This window comes from Melospiza georgiana, chromosome 19 (genome assembly GCF_028018845.1).
Source record: "Melospiza georgiana isolate bMelGeo1 chromosome 19, bMelGeo1.pri, whole genome shotgun sequence".
In the NCBI taxonomy this organism is placed as follows: domain Eukaryota; kingdom Metazoa; phylum Chordata; class Aves; order Passeriformes; family Passerellidae; genus Melospiza; species Melospiza georgiana.
This window is the reverse complement of record NC_080448.1, coordinates 7,765,104-7,779,686: the sequence shown is the minus strand read 5'-3', so window position 1 is coordinate 7,779,686 and position 14,583 is coordinate 7,765,104. Positions and strand designations below refer to the sequence as shown.

At 52.2% G+C, this 14,583-nt stretch overlaps 2 protein-coding genes across 2 annotated transcripts in view; both read right to left on the bottom strand.

The window, feature by feature from the left end:
• Nucleotides 1-3,639, bottom strand: part of RFFL (ring finger and FYVE like domain containing E3 ubiquitin protein ligase) — a 29,570-nt gene extending 25,931 nt beyond the window's left edge. Inside the window, exon 1 of the mRNA XM_058037475.1 lies at nt 3,556-3,639. The gene's annotated coding sequence lies outside the window, so the exon portion shown is untranslated. The remainder of the gene's footprint in view (nt 1-3,555) is intronic.
• Nucleotides 3,640-5,753: 2,114 nt separating this feature from the next.
• RAD51D (RAD51 paralog D) lies at nt 5,754-12,706 on the bottom strand. The gene is made up of 11 exons (XM_058037477.1): nt 12,683-12,706; nt 12,242-12,355; nt 11,517-11,578; nt 11,249-11,367; nt 10,948-11,029; nt 10,718-10,852; nt 10,082-10,177; nt 9,806-9,896; nt 9,082-9,152; nt 8,281-8,448; nt 5,754-6,707 (listed from the first exon to the last, which is right to left on the bottom strand). The coding sequence occupies exons 2-11, from the start codon at nt 12,321-12,323 to the stop codon at nt 6,624-6,626; spliced, it is 990 nt and encodes a 329-aa protein (XP_057893460.1). The 5' UTR covers nt 12,324-12,355; nt 12,683-12,706; the 3' UTR covers nt 5,754-6,623.
• Nucleotides 12,707-14,583: the final 1,877 nt, after the last annotated feature.

Sequence of the window (14,583 nt, the reverse complement as noted above, 5' to 3'; positions counted from 1 at the left end):
CAGTTCCTGGGAAGGGGAGGGAAGCAGGATGTGAAACCACAGAGGGATTGTCAGGGATAATGACTGGAATCACTCTGGGGAGCAGGAGCCAGGCTGGGGTTCCACAGTGGGCATCAGGGCAGGGCTGGGGGAAATCTGCACCAGGTGAATCCATGGGAGTGCAGAGCACAAGGCACAGGCAGGGAACAGCAGCAGCACCGACCTCAGCAGGGCTCTGCCTGCACCACTCCAGCATCATCCAGGGACAGCTGGGCATGGCTGCAGTCAGAGCTGGCACTGGACAGAAGAACCAGTTCCTCTGAAGTGCCCAAGGTCCCCTCTCCCTGCCCAGCTGTGCCCAACAAAGGCCCACATGCACACAGTTCTCTGCAGCTCTCATTATCCTGCTGCCCACAGCGTGTTTCATTAAGCACAAGCATTTGGTTCAATGCATTTTGATTTCTTATCTTCAGATCAGGACTGGTCAGAAAGTCTGGAGAAGAGACAGAGCCAGGGGATCTTTAATTAGGTGATCCTTAAGGTCCTCCCAACCCAATCCACTCTGTGATTCCATATCCTCTGAAAACCCACTAGAAGGGACAGCAAAGCAGCCTAACCCTAATTAAACACCATTTTTCTTACAGTGACACCAACACAGCCCAGGTGATGAAGAGAGCACTTTCCCAGGCAGACCTGAGGACACAAACTGCAGGGCTGGCTCACACACAGCCTGCCCAGCTCCCTGCCCCTCTGAGCAGACACCCCACGGAAATCTGCTCCCACCCCTCCAGGCAAAAACTGCTTCAAAGTCCAAGCTGCAGGTTTAATAACAGCACTGGCAGCTCAGCTCAGCTCTGCTGCAGCCTAATTGAAGAGTTTACAATCTCTGCTGTTGCTAACAACAAATTGCAGTGCAAAGTTGCACAAGAAGTGAAAATTACAGCATTTAACAAACAAACAAAGCAACACAAACCCACACTAAAGTAAACAGCAAGTAAACAGAAGACTGAAGATGTGAAGAAGACAGATTCAGTCACAAACTCAACTAGTGACCACTAACCTCCCAAAAAGTCACATTTTTGATTCCTTTGTGCTCTCAGTGCAGAGCAGGGCATTCAGCTCTCATTTCAGGAGCCAAATCACATGGTACCTGCCAGTGAGAAAGGCTGAGCCTCACTGCAAGCCATCCTACTTTTTCTACCCTGCAATTAAACACAGCACTGATGTGATGACTCCAAAACTATCCCAAATTCAGCAAAAACCTGAGCAATTAAGCATTAACCCATGAGCACCACTGTCAGGGCAATCAGCCTCTAATTAAAAGCTCAGTGGCTGCAGCTGAGTGGAGGTGCAGGCACAGAGTGCTGAGCTGGGTAAGCCTGCTCCAGGATTCCCAGCCAAAGGTGATTGTGTTGGTTCATTAGACCCAGTTGTGCCACCAAAACCAAGTGTGATTACAAGAGAACAACTACAAGATCCCCCTCTCCATCACTGTGGGCACAAAGGAGTTAAGGAAATTCAGTATTTGATGGGTGGAGGTAGAAAAACCAAGGATCTGGAATTGTAGGAAACATTTAAAGCTCATCACAGCTTTCTGCTCCATTTTTCAATTCTGGAAAAATGAGGGGACAGTGGGAAAACAAAGGATTAAGACTCTTTTTGTTTATGCAATCATGTACATGCCTTAATGATAATCTATCTCAAAATCTGAGCTTGGAAGTGTTGAAATACAACCCAGCAGAGTGTAAACGCAATAAAATACCAACTTAAAATGCACCAACTGAAAATGCACCCACCACCTCCTATCCTAATCATATGGAGAGCTAAAAAGCTCCTTGAAGATCCACCAAGCTCTTCCCCAGCTCCACAGTGAGGTCAGAAAGGACAGGAAAGTGCCCCAGGTCCCTGCACTGCTGTGGAGCACAAAGGAGTTAAGGAAATTCAGTATTTGATGGCTGGACACAGATAAATCAAGGATCTGGAATTGTAGGAAACATTTAAAGCTCATCACAGCTTTCTGCTCCATTCCTCAGCTCTGGAAAAATGAGGGGACAGTGGGAAAACAAAGGATTAAGACTCTTTTTGTTTATGCAATCATGTGCATGCTTTACTGATCATCTATCTCAAAATCTGAGCTTGGAAGTGTTGAAATACAACCCAGCAGAGTGTAAACACAATAAAATACCAACTTAAAAGGCACCCATCATCTCCCATCCTAATAAAATGGAGAGCTAAAAAGGTCCTTGAAGATCCACCAAGCTCTTCACCAGCTCCACAGTGAGGTCAGAAAGGACAGGAAAGTGCCCCAGGTCCCTGCACTGCTGTGGAGCAACTCCCCAAAGCAAGATCTGAGCCTGCATCCTGTGCCCCCCACAGCAGACAGGCTGTGTGTCAGAGAGGAGGAAGTGAGCCCAACTGAAACACACAAATAAACCCCTTCTGCCTCAGCCAACTGAACATTACCCTGAGCACAGCTTAATGCAAGCAGCAGAAAATTAAACCCTTCCTATCTACCTGCAATGCTCTGCCTGGCTGAGCACACCCAGCTGTCCTTGCAGGGCTGGGAAACACCTGAGTTTTTTCTGCTTCTTTATCACAGGGTCAAACACTGAGCCTTGTCCATCCTCAGCCTTTTCACCTGAGGAGACCCAGGCAGGGCTTTGCTCTCGCTGCAGAGCTGACATTTATTAACCTGCAGACACCAAAATACTGCTGAGAAACCCGAGGATGAGTCAATATTTCCCCCACAGGAAACACCTTGACCTGCTTACAGGAACAAACTGCTCAGAAGGACGCTCGAGGACTTTTATTTTCTCAACAACTTTTGCTTTCTGCAGCAAAGGATGGACTTGCTCAGCTTTCACTTTGCAGCACGCCCCCAGTTTTGAGCAGAGAAGGAAATTATTTGGGTCCTTAACACCAAATTACACTTTGGGCATGCTAAAATGCAGAGAGACAATAATTTAAGCAGAGAGCTCTAGAGAAGGCTGGTGCTTATCCAGAATTCCTCAGCTCTCATAGCAATCTGAGCAGAATAACCTCCTAAACCCCAGAGAGGCCCTTTGGGAGCAGAACTCAGGAAGGGAAGAGTTACTCATCACCACCCTTAAACATGAAAAAAGAGGCTGCACCAGAGTCCCCCTCATTAGGGAAACACTGTGAGGGAACCCATCACCCCAAAACAAAACCCAGGTGCTGCAGCAGCCCCCTTCCCCTGTTCCCCTACACGCACCAACAATCCAGAGCCATTACAGCTCCTAAATAACCCTCAGTGACATCTCATGGACCCCACATTTACCTGCCCCCCTTCCCCTATGCCATCCACCCTTCTCTACCCTGGCAGCCCCATTGCCCCACACCCTAAAACCCTCACACACCCCCCCAGCTCCAGCAGCGTCCTCACTGCCCCACGCCCCAAAACCTTCAAACACTGCCCCCAAACCTGCCAGCCCCCTCTGCACCCCAGAGCCCCACACACACACCCCGAACCTGCCCGCTCCCCGCCACACGCTGTCAGCCCCGCACTCCCCCCACACCTGCAGCCCCCCGAGCCCAGCAGCGCCGCAGCCGCCTCACCTCGCCCCTGAGGCGCCGCGTCCCGGCTGGCGGCGGGGCCGGCGGGCCTGGAGCGGGCGGTCCCGTCCCGGTGCCTGCGCTCGGCGGCGGCGGCGCTATGGCAACTGCCCGCGGGGCACGGAGCGGCCCCAGGGCAGCCGCGCGGGGCGGCGGCGCCCCCTGGCGGCCGGGAGGACTCCGCGGTGCGGGAACCGCGGGTTCGAGACCCGCCGCGGGCAGGTGGGAGGGGGAAGGGGAAGAAGAAGAAGAAAGAAGGAAGAAGAAGGAAGTAGAAGGCAGTAGAAGGAAGTAGAAGAAGAAAGAAGTAGAAGAAAGAAGACGAAGAAGGGAGAAAAGAAAGAAAAAAAAGGAGAAGGAAGAAAAGAAAGAAGAAAAAGGAGAAGGGAGAAAAGAAAGAAGAAAAAGGAGAAGGGAGAAAAGAAAGAAGAAGGAAAAAGGAGAAGGGAGAAAAGAAAGAAGAAAAAGGAGAAGGGAGAAAAGAAAGGAGAAAAAGGAGAAGGGAGAAAATAAAGGAGAAAAAGGAGAAGGGAGAAAATAAAGAAGAAGGAGAAAGGAGAAGGAAGAAAAGAAAGAAGGAGAAAGGAGAAAGGAGAAGGAAGAAAAGAAAGGAGAAAGGAGAAGGAAGAAAAGAAAGAAGGAGAAAGGAGTACAAGAAGTAGAAGAAGAAGAAGAAAAAAGAAAAAGAAAAAAAGAAAAAGAAGAAGGAAGAAAGAAGGGACACTGCGGGGTTCCTGTGCACTGGGGGAGTCCCTTGGGTGCACACGGGAAGGGAGAATACACTGAGAGATCACAGAATCAATCGGCATGGAAAACATCTCATAATCACCTTTTCTTCCTCCTAATGTCCAACCTGAACCTCCCTTGGCACAGCTTGAGACTCCTGTCCTCTTACAGAGATACAGACTCACAGAGACATGGACACACAGCCCATACATACACACACACACATGCACACAATCCATGTAAAACCACATTTATATGTGTATTTTATAGACAAATATATATATATATGTTTTTATGTGTGTATTTTATGTACAAATATATATTTTTTTATATGTATAAAAATATGTACATAAGGATAAATAAGCCCTTAGTTCCAAAAGGCATCCCTGCTGCTCAGAGTGAGAGGTGCCCTGCCTGCCCTGGGATGAGATTCCCTGCCCTGCTCCAAGCCTTTCCAGAGGTGTTCCAGCTGTTTTGGGCATTGGGAAGAGGCAGGGAAAAAGAACATCCTGAGCTCTGCATTACAGAGCTGCAGGAGGGCCTGTCTGAGCATGGAGGGGAAAGGCTGAACGAGGATATTTTGGTCAGAAACTCCTTCAAGCCTCATTTTACTATGCAAATTTAGGGCAAATCAGCCTGAGCAGGAAGTCAGGTTTTTCCAGATGGGGAAAGAGATTCTCAGAATTCTCCTGCTGTGAAACAGAAAACACTGTGAAACAGCCAGCAGAGCAGTGACAGAAATTCAGCACACCCCTGTGACCTCAGAGCACACCTGGGAGCAGAAAAGCTCCCACACAAAACCCAGCCAGGCCCCAAATATTTCCCAAAAGGGAAAAAAAACTCCCACAGCTGCAATTAGCTGGATGCCAAGGAGAGAAAATCAGGATTATGGCAATGGAAGCTGGGGTGGGCAGCTCTGAGGGAGCCCAGAGCTCACCCCATCACCTGTCCTGCCACAGTGGCACTGTCCCTGTTGGGAAGGAAACATCTGGAAAGCCCTCTTGGTTCAAATATAACCCCAGAGGTTTCTATTTGGCCCTTCCCTGCCCCACAAGAGCTCTGCTTCCCCTGCAGAACCTGAGGCAGAGAGATAAATTAGGAATTAAAATGTGTGCGCACCACCTCTTCATCCACAGCTCCAAAACAGGAGCTGGCAAGGAATTAACTCACAAGAAATTAGCTAATAAGGTAAATTTCTGCTTTTAAATTCCAGCCACGTCAGCACAGTCTCCAGCAGACAGGAAAATCATCCTCTTCCTCCTCACTCCAACCACCAGGCTGCAATCCCTACAGCCAAACCTCCCCTCCTGAGCCTGGAGAGCCCAGAAATGCAAATAAATACACAATTTAAAAAGTTTTCAGTAAGAAATATGTATTTAATGTGCCAAGCACAGCCTTAGAGGGCTCCAGCAGCTGTGCTGCTGTGTGATTAGTTTAATGAGCATGCCCTAATTAAACCCCAGCCCCCAAATTCTCCATCAGCTGCCTCGAAGTGCAAACCATGGCTCAGCTCACCTGCCAAGGAGCCTGTTAAACTGAGGGCATCTGAGACATCTGAGATCAAGAGGAAACTCCACATCCAGGCCTCCCCTCTCCTCAGGAAAGGTTGCCAAGAGCACGCAAGAGCAGCTGGGAAGCACTGGAGCAGGGCAAGATTATTTTAAACATCACCACATGCAATTGAGTAGGTCCTTGAGCATCCAGCTGGTGCCAGCCAGGACCCATCTGCCTGAGCTGAGCCAGATCAGAGCCTCCATCAGTTATCAGCAAGCCTTTGCACAGCCCAGCTGTGCCCCACAAACACCAGCAGGTCCCCACAGGGCTCCTCTGGGGAGAAGGGAAGATCAAGCATCTCATTAAGTCCCTGCTCATCAGCAGCCCAGGCCTGCTCAACATTTTAATTAAGCTCAGAGCAGCTGTCATTAACTGAATTCCAGCTCTCAACAACCACAGCAATGTGCAACAGCTTTTTTTTTTTGCCTTTTATTTCTGAACCAAGGCCACTGTGGGCCCAAGGATGATCAGAACTCCTGAGGGCAGGGAGCCAGGGGGGAATTAAACCAGGACAGGGAGTTGTGGGGTTGGGCAGGGACAAGCAGATCCCCAACACCACCTGAGCACTCTGGGGGTGAAGACAAGCCTGCAGCAGAGCACAGGACCTGCCCTGACCGTCCAGGTCTCCAGGAACCCCACATTTCATTTTTCCACAGGGCAGAAGAACAAGAGATTTTTCTTGTTGGTCCTTCCCAGGGCTGCAGGACTCTCAGCCAGCTTGTAAAACCTTCAGTGCTTGCCTGCTTTGGTGCAGCTCTCTTGAACCTTGTGGCATTTGCTGTTCCAGCCCATCAGAGCCCCTCTGTGGGTGTCACCAGGCTCGGGTCCAACACGTCCTCATTCCCAATGTCCAGCTCCACCTGGATCCCTGTTGGCTGCAAGGAGGAGCAGAGCAAAGCTCATCCTCACACTGCTGCACTCCACATCACTCCATCTCCTGCCTCAGAGCCAAAAGTCCCAGTTAACCCCCCCTGAGGATTGCCAGCTGCTGGTGCCCCTGTTTTAACTGGGTCTGCTGAATGCAGAGATGCAAACAGACAATGCAATTTAGCAAAGAAAATTTAGGATGTCTGCCCTGAGACATCCCCAGACACACCAGCATTCAGCACACCCAGGATGCATCTCACTGCCTAGCACACCACCAAACCCAAATCAGTTTGGATCAAGCAGCAGAGCAGGCTCAGAGCCAGGAGGCTCAGGCAGTGCTGAGGTAGGAATGTGCCCTCTGTTGATGGAGTGACCAAATTATCCTTTGTCTCCTTAAAAAGGGAAAAAGCCCAGAAGTTTCTGTTCTCAATTAGGTAAAAAGGCACCTCATAGGATCTTGGGGACTTCACCTCAAACTTAAGGATAGCCAATTGGACAAGAGCCAAAAAATCCCACCTAAACAATTTACTAGAAAAAGAAGAGAACAAAAGGAATTTTTGTGAGGTGTTTTACCAGGAGCAAGAACCTCTTGCCCCTGGCTCGGTTTTTCTCTGTAAAGAGCTTTGTTATTTTGCCTTTTAATAAAACTTTTCTGTTTCCAGCACAGTCACAGAAGCCATCCTCCTGATTTTATGCCATCTGAGGTGGCTGAGCTGTCTCAGGTGTGATACAGATCTCCAAGAGCTCATAAGACCTGGCTCAAGGAGACCCCTGTTTCGTGCTGCCTGTGCACAGGCAGGCCTCAAGCTGAAGTCACCTCTGAAGGTGTCAGAGCCATGTCCACAGGACCCTCACTGCCCACACACCAGCAGGAGAGGGAAACCAACATCAGCAACACAGAGACCTGGATTGGAAGTGGTGCCATGTGCCATCCACATTCTCTGAAAAAATCCCTTCGCCCAGGGTTTTTCTCCTGGGAAGCTGAGAAGCCTCAGAGAAAAGGAAAACAATTCTTATCTCATTTGCTTCTCCTATGTTGTGCTCATGTGGAATGTGTTTGGAGATTGTTTACCCACAGGTGATTGTTCCATTGGATTCTGCTGGGAATTGTTTTCACTCTTTGGCCAATCAGGGCCAAGGTGTGTTGGGACTCATGGATGGATGGATGGATGGATGGATGGATGGATGGATGGATGGATGGATGGATGGATGGATGGATGGATGGATGGAGGCATGGATGGAGGCATGGATGGAGGCATGGATGGATTGATTCATGGATGGATGGATGGATTCATGGATGGATTTATGGATTCATGGATGGATGGATAGATGAATGGATGGATTCATGGATGGATTCATGGATGGATGGGTAGATGGATGGATGGATTCATGGATGGATTCATGGATGGATGGGTAGATGGATGGATGGATTCATGGATTTATGGATTCATGGATGGATTCATGGATTTATGGATTCATGAATGGATTCATGGATTTATGGATTCATGAATGGATTCATGGATGGATTCATGGATGGATTCATGGATTCATGGATGGATTCATGGATGGATGCAGCCTCACCTGCCGGGGTGACTTTGCCAGGGAAGCTGCCCGCTGTGTGCTGGATCTCTCCCAGGGCCCCTCTCTGCTCTCCAGCAGCACCCGGGTGCTGGGCACGAAACTCCAGGAGCGGCCAAGGGCTGGCTTCAGTGCGCCACTGCTGCTGTCCCTTGTCACCTGGTTGGTCACCTGCAGCACAAACATGTAGGAAAGACATTTTTGTGCTGTTTAGTGAGCCAGTGAAGGCTTCCTGAGGATAAGGAAAGCCTCATATCTCTCTCAAGGAAGGTACCAAGGCTATCACCATGACAAGAAGAAAGAGTGCCAGGCTCAGCTGACCACCCACCATCTTCTGGTGTGGCCTTCCCTGCTCAGACACATCAACTGTGGTCCCACCACCTGTCTGGTGCATTGGCCAAGAGCTGGGCAAGGCTAGAGCAGGGCCCTTGGCAGCTCCTGTGGGATGATGCAATGCCCTGCAGCTCCTGCAAGGTGACCAAGAGGTTACCCAGGAAGCTGGCCAGCCCCTTAAATGAATGGTGCTGTATCAAAAATAAACACAACCAGCCTTTCAACCTGCCTGGACTTAACTCTGCCTGGCTCAACCCAGGGAATGGCTGAGGACAGCAAGAGCAGGAGGCAGCAGGTCAGCCCAGGTCCTGCCTCATGCTTGGAACAAGAGATCTGCAGGCAGCAGGGGTGTCAGGCAGCAGGGCACTGGGAGGTTCAGGTCTTTGGTTTCCTCTCCCACAGGCTCCAGAGCCTCCCCATGGCTCCTCTCCACACACCAGCACAGGAAGGACAAAGCACAGCAACACTCACCACAACAGCAAGGCTGAACTCCCTGGCCAGGGTCTTCAGCTCCCTGGAGAGCTGCATCATGAGGGCCAGACCTGGAGCAGGACAAAGCATCTGGCTGTCAGGGATCAGCCCCCAAAGGGCACCCTCAAGCAGCTGACATCTGGATTTGCATCAGCACTGGATTCAAGGCCAGCACTTGTGTTCATGGACACCTTCACTGGACCATTCCCCATCCTTTCCTATCTTAGAAGAAGGTCAAAAATCTTACAAAAGCACCAGGAGCTCCAGACAAAGCAGGCCAGGTTGATTTAGCAGGCACAGGACCCATCTCCCCAGCTCACAGCTGCATTTTCCTACAGCCCACAGCTGTTGAGGGGACCTCCTGTGACAGCACTGGCTGCCACCCAGCTGTGCAAGACCCTCTGGGAGGTGTTTGAGAGGGCTCCTTGGCATTTATGGTCCTTTCTGGGAGAAAGAGCCTCAGAGGAGCTCTGCAAACTGTGCCATGATGTATTTCTGACACTGTAAGAGAAGTTTTCATTTATGGGCAGAGAGTCCAGTGCCTCCCCTGAGTGGGTTTCAGACCACTGCCATGAGTGTTCACAGGCAGCTGGAGCGTTTGCTGCTAACACTGCTAACACTCCCCTTTTATCCAATCCCAAGGGAAAAACTGGGAGCAGTCACATCCAGATCTGCCCTGCCCCAGCCCCATTCCAAGCACAGCCCACCCAGTGCCCCAGTTCACCCTCTGACTGCCTGCCACCCAGCAGAGGGTAAATCACAGCCGACACCGAGTCCAGCACCACCACCTTGAGAGGTCCCACGGAGCTCAGCACCTGCAAGGAGGCACCAGGTGCAAGGTGGAGTCACAAATCCAGCACAGTCCTGGAGGCTGTGAGCTGCACAGAGGATCCAACAACCCCAGGATGAGGCAGTCTGGAGTCTCCTGTCAGGCACACAAGCCCTGCTGCTCTCCCTGCAGCTCTGGGGAGGGGAGAGGGGCCCCAAGGCTCGCTCCTACCTGCTGGGAGAGGTGGTCCCTCAGCTCCTGCAAGGCTCTCAGCACCTCGTAGATGTTGAACACACGTTGTACCTGCACCCGCTGCAGAGCCTCCAGCTGCAGCACAAAAACAGCCTCAGTTTGCCAGGATTTGTCCTATTCCTCCTGCCCCAGGATTTGTCCTGTTCCTCCTGCCCCAGGATTTATCCCATTCCTCCTGCCCCAGGATTTATCCTATTCCTCCTGCCCCAGGATTTATACTATTCCTCCTGCCCCAGGATTTGTCCTATTCCTCCTTTCCCAGCTCTCTGCACTCACACCATGCCACAGACCCTTATTGTTCCACATTTGCCTCCACCCCATTAACACCACTGCCTCCATTGCACTGATGGAAAAGCAACATGGATTGAGCTCAGGGAGCAAAGTCCTGCAAGTCCTGCAAGTCCCTCCCTTCTCCAAAAAAAAAAAAAAACAAAAACAAAGAGCAGAGTCTGTCATGAGCATGGCACCCACCAGACCACGGAAGGAAACGTGGGGACTCAAGAAAGCCCATGAGGACAAAGGCAGAGAAAGACAAACCATCTCTGGGGTTTCTGGTAGGCAAATGAATAAAATGAGTTTCAGAGCAAGCAGAGGGACCAGATCCAGGGAACTTGCCTGCTCTTCCTCATCCTCTGTCTGGGCTTGGAGCATCTGGTAGAGACGGGAGGCAGTGAAACCTCCCGTGGAGTCAAGAAACAGAAGGTGCTGCTTGAGCCCCAGGGACACACTGGCTGCAATGCCCAGGCACACCTGGGGCACAGGGACAGGGTGTCAGCCAGCCCTCACATGTCCCTCTGTGGGACATCTTCACCCCATGTCCTCTCCCCTGTCCTCCACCCACTCACCTGTGTCTTCCCAGTGCCTGGTGCTCCCATGAGCTCCATCACTTCCCCTGTGTACAACCCCGAGTCCAACAGCTGGTCCAGGCTGTGGGATAGACACAAGGAGGGATTACCAACACCCCTTCACCCAGAATGGCAGGGGCACCAGCAGGCAGCAGTCCTCAGATATTTGTGCTTAAAGTCCCCTTCCCAAATGCACACAAGCACATGGGGACGGTTTGGAGAATGAAATTCACAGCTTGTGCTGGCAACCACAGCCTTGTGCAGCAAAGCCAGCCCCAGGCAGAGCTGGTGAGGTGCCCACCTTGGGCTGCCAGTGGGCAGGATGGCAGTGGAGCTCTTGAGCTCCTCGTAGAGGTCAGCTCCGTTGCCAGGGAAGGCAGAGAACTGGGCCAGGAGCACACGTCTGACTGCGACCAGCGCCTGGGGGCAGAGGCACGTCTGGAAATGTGATCAACAGCCCAGCTGCTGCAGAAAGGCCCCAAAACCTTCCCAGGACCAAGCCCATCCTTGTCCAAACAGCTCTGAGCTCCCTGGTTAATGCACCAGGAGTTAGGAGTAGAACCTTCTACCTTGTAAGACAGGGAACACTTTTGGGCAACATCCTCCAGGTCTGACGACACAAAGTCCACCACTGCAAATAATACAAAGGACGAGAGGTTGGAAGGCAAACATGGTCAGACTGCAAACACCAGAAGACAACCAGCTTAGACAAAACCTGCACCAACAAGCAAAGTGGCTGTGCCCTCTGGGGAGCTGTGGGATTGTGCAGGGACAAGGCAGCTGATCCCAAAAAGCTGATCCTCTGTCAACGCTGTGAGTGGAGGAGTTTGTCCTCTGAGTTTCCCCATCACTCATCACAGAACAAATTGTTTCTTGCAAAACAGAGTAGGGAGAAAAGCTGGTAAAAATTTTCCCTGTTTTGCTCAAGAGCTGCCCAGCGCCTTTTCCTTCCCTCTAAGGGCAGGAGGTGCCCAGGGTGCAGCATTCCAGGAAGCTGGGCGTTTTTCAGAGGGAAAACTGTACAAGCCTTCCTGAAATACCATAAAAATGCCAGAATTTATCAATTTTCAATAAGCCTCTGCAGGGATCTCTTACCACATCCTTACACTCTCTTGCTCCTTTGGAGAAGCCTTTACTCACAGTATCCACTCAGAAGGACCCAGAAGAAATCCAGCAAGGAGGACACAGAAGGATATTCCACCACCACCCTACCCAGGATATGGGATGACACAGTTCTACCAAATTCACAGGGGATGATGTTCCCCAAGGCGAGCCCCCGATGCCACCCTGTTACCCGTCCTGATGCCATTGTCCCTGAGAAGCTGGATCATGTCCTCAGTGAGGCCAGGGCAGAGCCCAGCCCGCAGCACCACCATCTCCGCGGGGAGGGAGGGAGAAGAGCAGAGACCTGCGGAGGAGATGGAGAGTGGAATTCATAGCATCATTAAGGCTGGAAAAGACATCCAAGAGCATCAGTTCCAACCCTCAGCCCTGCACTGCCAGGTCCAGCACTGAGCCACGGATGGCGCCTGCCCCCCAAGCCGGGGAGAAGCCACCCAAGCTGTGTTTGGGATGGGTGGGTAATTAATTCTTTGGGGACAAACAGCCCAAAATCCTGCACGGAGACATCTCTGCGCTGGGGATGGGGGAGCACAGAGCGGGGGGACTCCCTCCGGGGGCAAGGGGACCCTGCATCCCGAGCCACGTCCATCAGAGCCGCACAATGGTCACCCACCGCCCGGGCTCCCCGCAGCCCTGCCCGCTCCCTTCCTGCTTCCTGCCGCCGGCGGAAGGGCCCGGGCCGCTGCTCTTCCCCGGCACGGCTGTCCCGTCCCGCTGGGGCTTCCCATCCCCGTTCCGGCTGTCCCATCCCGCTCCGTTCCCCTTCTCCGTCCCGGCTGCCCCATCCCCGGTGCGGCTGTCACATCCCCGTCCGGCTGTTCCAACCCGCTGAGATTTCCCTTCGCCATCCCGCCCCGGTTCCCTTCCCGTCCCGGCTGCCCCATCCCCATCCCGGCTGTCCCGTCCCATTCCGGTTCTCCATCCCCATCCCGGCTGTCCCATCCCGCTCCGGTTCCCTTCCCCAGCCGCTCGCCGGGATCAGCAGAGCGCTGAGCTCCCTTCCCACCCAAACCATGCCGGATCTGTGACACTCCCAGGACTGGCTTTGTCCTGGCTCATCAGCCAGTGCTGCCCACTGGGAAATGAAAGCGCACGAAAAGTTGGGAGCCTATAGGTGTTGGGAGCCGTGTGTCCCACCCTGGCTGCCTTGGAGGCTTGAATTTCTCCTGGGAAAGTTATTTTTGTTGTTATTATTATGTTTTGCCTTCCAGCCGAGGCCTGAAGAGGGCTCTCGGCACTCGCTGCTGAGCCTGCCCCACTCTCAGCTCTCAGCAGCAGCGCCCAACAAACACTCTTTGATTTTGTGACTCAGTTTACCTGCAGTGCTGCCGCTTGTGACAGTGCCGCTTGTAACCCTGTACTCTGGCTGACGTGAGAAGCCCATGAGTATGGATACTCCAGCCAGCTGAGCCTTGCCCAGCACCTAAAGCCGTGTTGGAAAGAGTTTCTGGTGTGTTAATCCAAACGAATGCTGGAAAAGCCGCTGCACTGAGCCTGCCCAAGGCAGGGATGGCACGTTGCACTTTCCACAGCTGTTGTCCTTTTACCTTGGAATTATTCCCCCACAGGTACAGATTGGGAGCTGCTCTTGATGGAGCAGCTTGCAGCTGTGGTGTTGATTTGCTGTGAAGGGATTTATTAATTTGGAATCATCTCTTGCCCAGAGGACCAGGCAGTGCTGCTGGTGGTGGGTGAATAAAACAGGAGCCCTGGACAGGGAAGTTCTGTGCTCATTCTTGCTGTGTAAGAGCCACAAGCCACAACACAGATCACACAATTAAAGACAATGATATTTTTGCTCCTGGCAGTGTTTTGCTTAGCTCATGCTCTCCTCAGTCATTTCCCCCAGTTCTCCTCTTTGCTTTCTAGCTGGGATGCTGGTAGCTACACTGGGGAAGGCAAGGCCTGTGTTTGGGGGGAGATAAATCAAAAAGCAGAATTCCTGATTGTGACTGCTGGGTTGAAAGGCTCAGTTCTCTTGGAGCTCAGTGCTGCTCTGTCTCCTGGTGCCACTCAAATTGAGCCACTCACCACAGCAATTCCAGTATGTTCCAGTTAGCCCCTGTCAGCGTGTTGCTGAATGGCCACGTGTGGGGTGGGTGGCAGCTCCAGACTGGGGTGGGATTTCGGTGGGATTTCAGTGGGATGGGCTCCCAAAGGCCCTGCCAGGAGGAGGAGGCAGCGCTGGGTGTCAGTCAGCTTCTTATCCCAGGGAGTTCTGGAAGGTGCTGGGCGCTGCTGCAGCTGCTGGCCTGGGGCCACTTGTCCCTGAGGCTCAGCTGTCTCATGCTTCCCTAAATAGAAAGGGAAAAGGGTCTGAGCACTGTGACAGGGGTCAGCCATCCCAGCCGTGGGCTTTTTTGGCATGAACCTCCCCCTTGCTGCTCCCCACACCCTCTGCAGCCCTGCAGGCAGAGGGGAGCTGGGATTTGCCCTGCCAGGTAGGGGAGGATTCTCCCTTGCTGCGGAGGGGTGCTGTCTGCCTGCAGCCAGGTGCCCCCCGAGCTGGGCCTG